We start from the raw sequence: 11,139 nt of genomic DNA on the forward strand, positions 1-11,139 counted from the left end.
TTAAACAAAAACGTATGAATATATATGTATATATATACTGTATATAAAATGCGTATATTATCAGAGGTCACAAGAGTCTTTAGCAAGTCTAAACCAGGTCTCTGGCATAGGGCATAGAAAGCAAACAGCAATTATTTACTTGATGCCAAATGACAACAACAAATAGCAACAGCAACAGCAACAGTAATAACAACAACAGCAGCAACAGCAATAGAAGCAGCAGCTGGTGCATGAGTTAAATCAACAAACTGGAGGCAAAGCAATTCGTATAGAGATAGAGATTGAGGCGCTGCCTGCACCAGGAATTCATTCAATTTGATTATTTCGGTGAGGCCAGTTAAAAAGTTGAGAGAGTATTAGCAAAAGGAGGTGCACTTTGGCTTAATCAAAGGCACAGCAGGGCGTGGCCGCAGGAGTCAAGCAACACGCACTGCCGAAATTCAGTCAAAGAAGTTGCAGCAGCAACAACTCAAGGCTGGGTCATAGGCAACATTGTGTGGCAAACACTAATTGTGCAAGTGTGTGTGCGAGTGTGTGTGTGTGTGCTTTTTGGAACACGTGTAGAGCAAGTTTCTAACAAATCGAATACCTAGTCCTAACCCACGGAATAAACTAGATGGCGGACTGGCTGCCAGACTGCCAGTTAGCCCGCGGCGCAGCGCTTGTTATTTTAATTTGCGCCTAAAAGTATGCAACAAATTGAAAGGATTACACAAAGTTTATGCAATGCAGCAGTCACCGAGCGTGGCGGCAACTTAAAACGACAAGACAAATGCGACAATTTAAGCGCGTTTCGCCCCGTTGGCGCAGCCTCTGGCTCCAGCTCTGCTGCTCTGGCTTCGACTCTTGCTTCGACTCCCTGGCACGCAGCAACAAACTCGCGCAAATTGTTAGTGTTGCAGCCACAGCAACAGCGCCACTAACAAAAACAAGCTAGCTACTCTTACAGCCGCATAATACTCCTTGACTAAACTTCTTGGATGGGAATCTAGACTGAGCAGAGCTAAGCATGGCTCATATATTAATCCTGAGTTAGGAGAGCGAGGAAAGCACGACGCTCTGAGCAACTGTGAACTTTAGAGTACAGAGTGTTGGTAGTCGGATATACCCCATTTAGTGCTAGGCACAGCACACACACTGCACAGCATAAAATTAATGTCAAGCAAAATGGAGAAACAGCAGTAGAGCCAACAGCAGCCCGATTCCGTTGCAGCTGCAACTCCTGCTCCTGCTCCAGCTCCTGCTCCAGCACGATTTTATGCTCTAGCTGTGTTGGACGCCTCTGCAACGGCGTCAGCCAAAAACTGCGCCAAAATGATGTGGGTCGTCGCCGACTTGTTGTGGGCGTTAGCTGCAAGCTCGCAACTTTTGTTGCATATTCAGCAGCAGCAGCAGCAGCAACAGCAACAGCAGCAGCAATTCGCTTCTTGAAAATAAAACTTGGCAACGGCTGGCTTTGAGGCGCTAATATGATCGCATTTTGTGGCAAGTCAGCTTGCAACTGGCAAGCCATAAAAACTGTGTCGATGCTAACAAATTGTGCGTGGCACAGCATAAAAATGTCGCCGACATGCAACACGGGCGGCGCCACGCAACTTAATTGAAATGCCATAGGCCAAAGGGTGTGATGGGAACGGGAATGGGAATGGGAATGTGGCATGCGTATGCCATTTGCTCATTTGCCCATTCGCTCATAGATAACATATGTAGATGGCACCATTGAGGGCCTCACCTGGCTCCGGCTGCTCCCCTGACGCATGCAGCACTCTAATGAGTGCACATTGTGCACGGCCAGGTGCAAATGAGGCTTTGTTCTGGCTGCCTTTTGGGCCACTTTGCGCCGCCTACGCCAGTTGAAAACTGAGTGAGAAATCGATGCAACAGCTCGACAAAGTTCGGAGCACTTGTCATGTCTGGCACGTCGCACAGCAACATTAAAGTCAGTTGAAAAAGTGAATGGGTTTGGGTTTGTGAACCCTTTTTTGTGTCTTGTTTGTTGCTTTTTGAATTGTTGTAGCGGAACTGACCCCGACACGGTCGCATTTTGGGTTTGAAAAGCACTTAAGCTGTATTTTGCATGTTGTTTTTTTTTTTTTTTTTTTGTATTTCGGGTAAGCATCTTAACTTGGAGCTCTTCCTCTTTGCGTGTCGATGTTTTGTTGGGCTCTGGGTTATTTAATGAGTCGTTCGCTTCAAGGTAATTCATAAATACTTAATTATAACTTGCTGCCCGGAGCAACCGACGGACCCCAACTTATCAGCTCGTACACGATTTGTATGATTTCGTCCGCATTGATGTGCTTTTGGCTCAGCTTGTTCAGTGGCGCCTGCAGGTCCTTGGAATGCTGCAATAGGTGGCTCGTTATGAAATTTTAATGCTCAGTCGCCGCTTCAACTTGAACTGCACTCACCCGAGCCGTTTCCACCAGCTGCCGGAACTCGTCGTCGCGCAGCGCCCTGTAGAGCTTGGCAAAGTCGCCGCTCTCGCGCACCTTGCGCGTCATCAGGCTGTTGAACTGGGCACGGGGCAGGGTCTGGACGGCCTCGCGGAGAAAGGTGGTCAGATCGCGGCGCAGCATCAGCTCGACGGGCACGACACGCGACAGCTGGAGGGCGCGCAGTCGATTGGGCAGCTTGTCCACCACGCTGGTCACGTCGTAGCCCGAGCCGTACTCCGTCACATAGTCGATCAGATCGGCAAAGTCGGGCGCCATGCGCATTTGCCGCCAGGTCTGGGCGAACTCCGCGCTGCGCACAAAGTCCACGGCCTGGCGGAACCGCGGATCGAATATATAGTAGCGTGCGGCTATATAGCCAATGCGACGTCGCGGCACCAGAGCCATGAAATCCCGCAGATCGGCGCGCAGATCGGCCAGCGCCAAGCAGCCCAAGGCGCTGAGCACCAGCCCGAAGAATAACAAATGCTTGGCCATCACGACACGATTGGCTAACGTCTGGCCAACTCGAATTTGGCCAAGCCACTTATATGGGCCAACGCGCACTATGAGACAATATTTGACTTTGTCAAAAAGCATTGAAGGTGCTAATTGACTAGAGAGAGAGAGAGAAAGCGAGAGAGAGAGAGAGATAGAGAGAGAGAGAAGGAGAGTTATGTACCTGCTTAAGCGATTTATTGAACTGCAAATAGTCAATTAGCTGCTGCTTTTACTTTCACTTGTCCATCGCATTGTTTACCCAATCCAAGAATAGTTCAATTTGAGCAAAGACGAACACGAAATACACTAAAAAACGATACTGATGATTGAATGTCTGAATACTCTCAGGTTAGGTATGGGTTGACAGTAAACTTGTGTAAGTTATCGATTTATACTTGAGAGGGATTTTAGTGTAGAAAATACATATGTATATATAAATATATTTTCTTATATATATGTAACTGCTGCGTCTGGCCTGAGACGAGCTTTGAGCAGTGAATCATTACTTTAATTACAACATCATCTATATATAATCCATCATTATACATTATCTATATATAATATAATATGGCTTAACAGGAAATTACCTATCCATAATATGTTCAAATTGTTGACGAACTATATTATATAATTATTTTTTAGTTTTTTATTATTTATTTATTTATTAAAAAATAAAAAATTTCACATATGCAAAAATTCAAAATACAGACCTTTGGTTATATCTGCTTAGATGTGCACAGAAATAATATAATTTGGCAATTTGCATATGCATAAATGTTGAATTGTTTCAAAAGTAAAAGTAATAGCTGCTAATGAATCTTTAATATTTTGACTTTCCGTCTGTTAGTCAAGTTTATGAGCAGAATAAATTTGTCTTTCTAAATATCAATTATTTAATATATATTACATATATAGTTTATCGACCATTAAATTAGACTAAATATAGATATTATTATAATTTATGAACATCTATTCCATTTCCCACTAAGAAATATTTGTTATACATTACATATGAAATTTATCTACATATATACCTCTTTTTTAATTTATTGTCATCTATGCCATTTTCAACTAATAAATAATCTTTAGTAAATTAATTTGTGTATCTATTGCTTTATTTAATTGACTTTAAATCTAACTTTAATTTAATTTAATGCTTATCTACTATCAGCCAAACTGCGCTTAAGCCTCGAGCGCTTGCCTTGGTCTAAATTTTTATTTTAAGTTTATAAACATTTTATCTTCTTCCGTTTTCAATGAAAACTGAAAGCTGAGGGCAGCCGCCTAAGCCACGCAATCTGCTTAGCATTTCCATGGCAAAGCGCACTTGTAACTATAACGGCTTTCTAGTAAAACGATTTTGAGATGCCAGACTTGACCTTAATTTCACTCACTTGCTGGCCAGATATTTCGCTTTTTGGCCTACACACAGGCATATATATTTTCTTTGAGGTAATTATAGTAGATCCGATTAAGCTGCCACAGTTGGTTACAAAAGTATGATACCGTCCACAGCAGAGAGTATAAAATTCTAGACAATTTGTTGGCTGGCTTATTGAACTTGCAATTGTAAAATATAACAAAAGACTTAAACTGCACTTGGCTGGAAGCCTTGTGGCTCAGACTAATGCATACACACACAGACAGAGCCAGAGAGAGAAAGAGAGAGAGAGAATAAACATAAACAATCAGCTTGCAGGCTAAACAACAATAAATCAAGTGTAAATTCTTTTGTCTGCCCGACTGACTGTAATTGCTCCCATTTGTGCATTAAAAATCATGATTGATTTCAGCCCAGACAGACGCACAATAAGCTCTACTCTATCTGGTCATCGGACAATGTGTGTGTGTGTATGTGTGTGTACTGTGTAAACCAAAAATTAGAATTCAATTGCGTGATTTATGCAACTAGCAAATTTACGACTCGCAGGAGGATTTCATTCCACTGCCCAGATAAATGCACTCCTCGACCAGACCAGACCAGACCAGCTCCGCATTTACTTTTGTAATTTGCCACAACTCACATTAAAGTCGCCAAGCACGAAACAGGAAAAACTGCTGCAAAGACACGAAAACCACATTCACAACTATATCCCATGTCCAGGATCAGGTCCCGGTCCTTGTCGATGGCTGCGCCTTGGGTCGGCATCAACACTAATGCCTATCTAAATTTCTGTTAATGAAATCTACTGATAGGTCAAAGCTTTTTGCTTCCATCGCTCGACTTCCGGCATTTGGGTCAAAAAGCGGCTAAACAATGAGAGAACTTGATACAAAAATTAACAGGAGCGGCTGAACGGGGGAGCGCAAAGAGGCCCAATTAGGCGAGAGAGTTGATGTTAGGTTTAACTATGCAAAGTTTCTGTTTTTTATATAATTAAAAATTATCATATTTTTGATACAAAATATGAAATAAATAAAATCTTTAAATTTAATAACTAGAAAATCTAGAGCTGAAGGCCTCTGCTGCCATAGCCCCGTACTAAGCTAGCATATAATTTTATTATTAATAAGTTAGCTCTTAAATAAATAAATAAATAAGGAAAAATTCTTTTAATTTAAGAATGTAATACAAATTACAAGAATCTATTAAATTAAAAATTTTAATTTGATTTTTTTTTTAATTCTGGTTTTTTAAATTAATTATAAATTAATTATATTTGTTAATACTTACATTTAAGATTAGAGTTTTTAGCATATGTAAAAAAAATAAAAAATACGTTCTCAAAATTATAAATATTTATTTTTATTTCTTTCTATTTTCATTTATATTTGAAATATAATATATAATATCTTCTATGAATTTTTTAACAAATTTAATTTTTTTTTATAACTATAAATTACTTTATGTTATGCAACTAACTAATGAATATTCTCATTTACAATAATCATTATTAATAATGATCCTGTTCAGCTTCATTGTTAATATGCCCTTCTTTAAGTTGCTTTAATGTCAATTGATTTCTCAAGTCTGCGGCGCACATTAGGCCCAAATGATTTTCTATGGCTTATAGTTATGGGCTTTTGGCTGAAACGCTCCTGTTTGGGCGAATTAGTCTGTTGAAAAGGGTTGACGTGTAGTAAGCGGCTTCTACACACGCACACACTCCAGACGCACGCACACACACGCACACACATGCAGACAGATGTGTGTAGTACAAAAGGCAAAACAAATAAGCCATAAATTTGCATGCCAACAACAATTGGCAATTTTCCGTAGGTTAAAGCATAAACCGGCAAACAAACTGACTAACAAACAAACAAACAAACGAACAAACAAACGATAGAACGAACAAGCAGCACGGCTTCGCCGCACAACAAAAAAGGTGAGGCTGATCCCACCGTCCAACCACCCAACCACCCGCAACAGTCGTAAGTTTAAAGTGGGCATTGTGCGGCGGCGTTCAGTGAAAACGGAAATAGAAATGAAAGCAGCGCGTGGGGCGCGTAGGCCGTTATCGGCGCACAGGTAGCAGCAACTACGTTGCGTATACGTAACGCACGTGGATGTGTACATTGCGGGGCAGCCGCAGCACAAATGAAGCTGAATTGTTGTGGCTTGTGCCGTGTGGCCGAGTGGGCGAGTGCGTGGCTCGTATCTGTGCGTAATAAGCTCAACATTGGCTGAAATTCTCGTTTATTTTTTGCTGCTACTACACATGCATATACATGTACATATACATATATATATACATATATATTTTGTTCTTTTTGTTTGGCCAGTTGTCCGACTGTCCGCTGTAAATGTCCTTTGAAGTTTGTTTATGATTTTCGGATGTTGTGCGCGTAGCCATGGCTCTAGCTACTCTTATTGTTGTTGCTATTTCTTGTTGTTGTTGTTGTTGTAGTCGGGCACAAAAAAGCGGCAATCGCATAAGCCGCGCTTAGATTTTGTTGTGCGTATTAGTGAGATTTATGCATTTAGGAAATTAAACATCCTGCATGGCGACTGACTCCAGAGTGTGCGTGTGTGTGTGTGTGCAGAGTGGGGGCCAAGGTGTGTTGTTTATACACACACACCCATTAAGTACTTGGGTGCGTATGTGTGTGTGTGTGTGTGTGTTACAGCTCTCTTGCCAGTGGCAGCAGCAACGTCGCGACGCCGCTGTCATTAATTTTAAATCATGCGTAAAATCGCGTAATGTCGCCAACACAGCCGCCAGCATCCTTTGGGGCCCAACATGCACGCCTTTTTTACACACTGCGTGAGTGTGCGTGTTTGTGTTTACATGTAAAAAATTGTTGCGTTGTGCTTTTTTTGTAGGGCTTCACCGTCGCGGCGGCTGCTTGGCGGAAATGCGTTCGACCACATCAATCACGCGACATTGACAAATGTGCATATTTTTGTTGAAATTATATGGGCACACACACACACACACACACATACATACATACATATTTGCGCTGGCCACTCTGGCTACCAATCGACCAACCAGCCAAGTGGCTGTGCAAATTATTGGCTACAATAGTCCTTCAAATTGGGCAATTTATTGCTTTATTGCTTTTACGTGTTTCGTCTGCGGCTTCGTTGCAGTTTTTTGCACTCGGCGCGTGTTTTTTTTCTCGCCAGCAGTTGTTTTTGTTGTTGTTACTGCAGTCACTGATTTATATAATTGCAAATTTAATCATTGCTATAAAATTTCAAGCCACTTGAAGTAGTTATTGGGCATTCATAAATGTCGCAATTATCGCTGTTGCCCTCAACGCGCTGTCAATCGGTCTGCCAGACACTTCCAGACCCCAGCTGAACAGTGTAAAGAGTGCTTACCAGGCAGAAAAAATTGAGAAAAAATATAAAAAAAATAATATACAAATATTTTAATTTAAAAAATATATATATTTATAATTTTTTAAAATAATTTATATGTTAGATCACATAAATAATAAATAAAAATAGAAAAAATAATTATTACTTACCTTAACTTGTATATAAAAAATTAATCATAATTTTTATTTTAAATTTTCATAATAAAATTTTTGTATAGTAAAAATTAAAAATAAAATTTACGATATATTTTGTATATACAAATTGATAACATAATGAACAGATAATTATTGCTCATCAATCACTATAAAAATATAATTCATAATTTTTATGTTCAATATTTAATTTAAAAATTGTATAATATAAATTGAAAATAAGAATTATAGACAAATTGATGAATAATAAAAATTGTAAATTTATTATAAAAAAAAAAAAAAAATAGCAAATTGAAAATAAAATAATAAATAAAAGTAATAAAATTAATAATAATTATTATAAAAAAAAATTATATCAAAAAATGAAAATACAAATTATACTTTTATTTTAATATAGAAATTGATGGGTAATCATTATTTTCTATTTGTTTCATATACATTAATTTTAAAATTTTGAAACAAGTGTTTAATAAAAGTTCATCTATTTATGAATTTTCTTGGGGTTATTTTTACCTGCCATAAGTTTAATTTTTATTTTAATACTTATTTATTTATTTATGTATTACACACTCTGCTAATATCCACTCCATTTCATCCCACCCTCCTTCAACCTCATACCAATCAAAGTTCACCAAAGCCAAATTTCAAAATGTGTTTCGAGACGGAAAATTTGTTGGGGGGAAACAATTCAGTTAATCGGTATAAGCTAAACGTAGAGCACTGATTTTTTTTTTTTATACAGAAACGTTTGTTCAGAAAAGTTTTCGTCCTTTCCGTAATACTTGTAAATTGCAGTACTCGTAGTCGATTCTTAGTTTTCTACATTCTATATAAAAATATATATTTTTGTTTTTTTTTGGTGTCTTCTAAATCGCATCATTATAATAATGGCCAGAGCACAAGTTTTATGCTGTAATAAATCAGTTTTGGGACTGCTGCGCTTCAATCGCGTCGCCTCGCTCATGCCGCGAGTGCACTTCATGCAGATTCGCCGCAAGTGCGAGCAGAAGGGCGTCGTCATCGGGCTCTATCTGAAGGATGGCGAGAAGGCGCCTCAGCTGACGCCGAACGGGGAAAAGTTCGACGATCGCGTTGCCGGCAAGATCACCGAGCTGATCAAGGAGACGAACATGGATGGCGAGCTCGGCAAGGGCAGGATGTTCAATAACCTGGACAAGGAGTACTCCTCGGTGGTGGTCGTCGGCCTGGGCAAGGAGGGCATCGGCTACGATGCCGAGGAGGCGATCGATGCGGGCATGGAGAATACGCGCGTGGCGGCCGCTGTTGGCACCCGATCCCTGCAGCTGCAGGGCGCCAGCCATGTGGCCGTCGATGGCATGGAGTATCCGGAGCAGGCGGCCGAGGGCGCCGCGATGGCCGTCTGGCGCTACAATGCGAACATGCGCAAGAGCCGTCGCATTGAGGTGCCCAAGGTGGAGCTGTACGGCTCGGCGGACGTTGATGCTTGGACACGCGGCCTCTTCAAGGCCGAGTCCCAGAATCTGGCCAGGCGGCTCTCCGAGACGCCGGCCAACCAAATGACGCCGTCGACTTTCGCCCAGGCCACCATAGACTCGCTGTGCCCGTGCGGCGTTACTGTGGAGGTGCGCTCCATGGACTGGATCGAGGAGCAGCGTCTCAACTCCTTCCTGATGGTGGCCAAGGGATCGTGTGAGCCGCCCCTGGTGCTGGAGATCAACTACACCGGCAGCTCGCCCGACGACAAGCCCCTGCTCTTCATTGGCAAGGGGCTGACCTTCAACAGCGGCGGCCTCTCCCTGAAGCCCAAGAACGGGATGGATGTCTTCCGGGCTGACGTCAGTGGTGCAGCGGCCGTGGTGGCTACGGTCCGGGCGGCCGCAGCCCTCTCGCTGCCCATCAACGTGACCGCCGTGCTGCCACTCTGCGAGAACATGCCATCGGGCATGGCCGTGAAGCCCGGCGATGTGATCACCCTCATCAACGGGAAGACCGTGTGCATTAAGAGCGTGTCCAGTGCCGGCGCCGTGATGCTAGCCGATCCGATGCTGTATGCCCAGAACATACACAAGCCCAAGATGATCGTCGACCTGGGCACACACGCCAAGGGCGTTGCCTACGGGCTGGGCGCCTCCGCCACTGGCCTCTGGACGAACAACACGATGCTCTGGCAGCAGTTCGAGAAGGCCGGCTCCATTACCGGCGACCGGGTGTGGCGCTTTCCCCTGTGGCAGCACTTCAAGCGCCTGGTCGAGCCGAATTTAACCTACGACATCTGCAACGTGGGCCGAGGACCCGCCTCCTCCTGCCTGACGGCGGCGCTGCTGCACAAAATGGTGCCATGCCTCGACTGGGTCCACTTGGACACCCGCGGCACCGGCCTGACGGTCGAAGACGGTGTGCCGCCCTATCTGCTGCGCGATCGAATGTCCGGACGCCCGACCCGCACTCTCATCCAGTTCCTGCATCAGATGGCGTGCAAGTAGAATCAACAAGATCGTAGGTATCCACAGATGTCCCAGTATTTAACTATCCAGTGACTGCACTATGGCCACTGTGATGTCTCTCAGCTCGTATGGCCATTGTGCTCAGTTTTGTAAAGACTTGGTGTGCAGATAATTGCATCAGTGTGCGTAGCTTCAATAGATTTGACTATATTTATTGTGTGTAAATCATTCCAATGAAATAAAGAAATTTTATGTATTTTTATTTTCAAACGACTTTGTAGTTTCTTTTTACCTCTGGGATAATTATAATGTGGAGATTATATTTATAGTATATTTGTAAGAATTGAAGAGACTAGAACAGACCCTGAGAATCCGATGACGCTACTACTTTAACCTACTACTATTTATACTGAATTAATACTATAATATTTGTACTACTATTTGGCGGTTTCACTTGCTTATACAAATTTACATTTGTCATAACTTATATAAAAAAAATTATTGAAGATATGATCAAAATTAAAAACAATAAAAAATAAAATATATATGTATATTGTTATTATTATTATTATTTTTTTTTATTACTTTTATTTAATTTGTTTCTCATTTGTTAAAAATTTTTACCCTTTGCGGCTATTAAAATTACAAATAATATGGATTCTGTTTCATTTAACAAATTCCACAGAAATATTCAATATTTGACTTCGACTCTAATATTATCAATGAAAATACGTCGCCAATATTTTATTTAAAATTGTTATAGATTTATGGAAATGAGATGTCTCACTCACTCTCTCTCTCTCTCCCTATCTCTCTCTCTCTCATTCTCTCACTCTCATATAGAGCACAATATTCCA

The 11,139-nt window shown here is 41.6% G+C and overlaps 2 protein-coding genes across 2 annotated transcripts; one reads left to right on the plus strand and one right to left on the minus strand.

Annotated features, from left to right (window-relative positions):
- Positions 1–2,090: 2,090 nt before the first annotated feature.
- LOC108615225 (uncharacterized) lies at positions 2,091–2,942 on the minus strand. The gene is made up of 2 exons (XM_018009571.2): positions 2,412–2,942; positions 2,091–2,345 (listed from the first exon to the last, which is right to left on the minus strand). Exons 1-2 carry the CDS (start codon positions 2,931–2,933, stop codon positions 2,217–2,219), a joined length of 651 nt encoding a protein of 216 aa, XP_017865060.2. The 5' UTR covers positions 2,934–2,942; the 3' UTR covers positions 2,091–2,216.
- A 5,591-nt stretch (positions 2,943–8,533) lies between these two features.
- On the plus strand, positions 8,534–10,552 carry S-Lap8 (Sperm-Leucylaminopeptidase 8). The gene has a single exon (XM_018013402.2). The coding sequence runs from the start codon at positions 8,744–8,746 to the stop codon at positions 10,319–10,321; it is 1,578 nt and encodes a 525-aa protein (XP_017868891.1). The 5' UTR covers positions 8,534–8,743; the 3' UTR covers positions 10,322–10,552.
- The last annotated feature ends 587 nt before the right edge of the window (positions 10,553–11,139 follow it).

Source organism: Drosophila arizonae, chromosome 5 (genome assembly GCF_054131065.1).
Source record: "Drosophila arizonae isolate 15081-1271.41 chromosome 5, UAZ_ARI_1.0, whole genome shotgun sequence".
Taxonomy (NCBI): Eukaryota; Metazoa; Arthropoda; class Insecta; order Diptera; family Drosophilidae; genus Drosophila; species Drosophila arizonae.

Excerpts from the sequence above, each read along its gene's own strand:
- S-Lap8 (XM_018013402.2), top strand. The coding sequence starts at position 8,744 with ATGGCCAGAGCACAAGTTTTATGCTGTAATAAATCAGTTTTGGGACTG.
- LOC108615225 (XM_018009571.2), bottom strand. The coding sequence starts at position 2,933 with ATGGCCAAGCATTTGTTATTCTTCGGGCTGGTGCTCAGCGCCTTGGGC. Across the intron at positions 2,346-2,411 it reads AGCTGGTGGAAACGGCTCGG|CATTCCAAGGACCTGCAGGC; the intron begins GTGAGTGCAGTT and ends CACCTATTGCAG.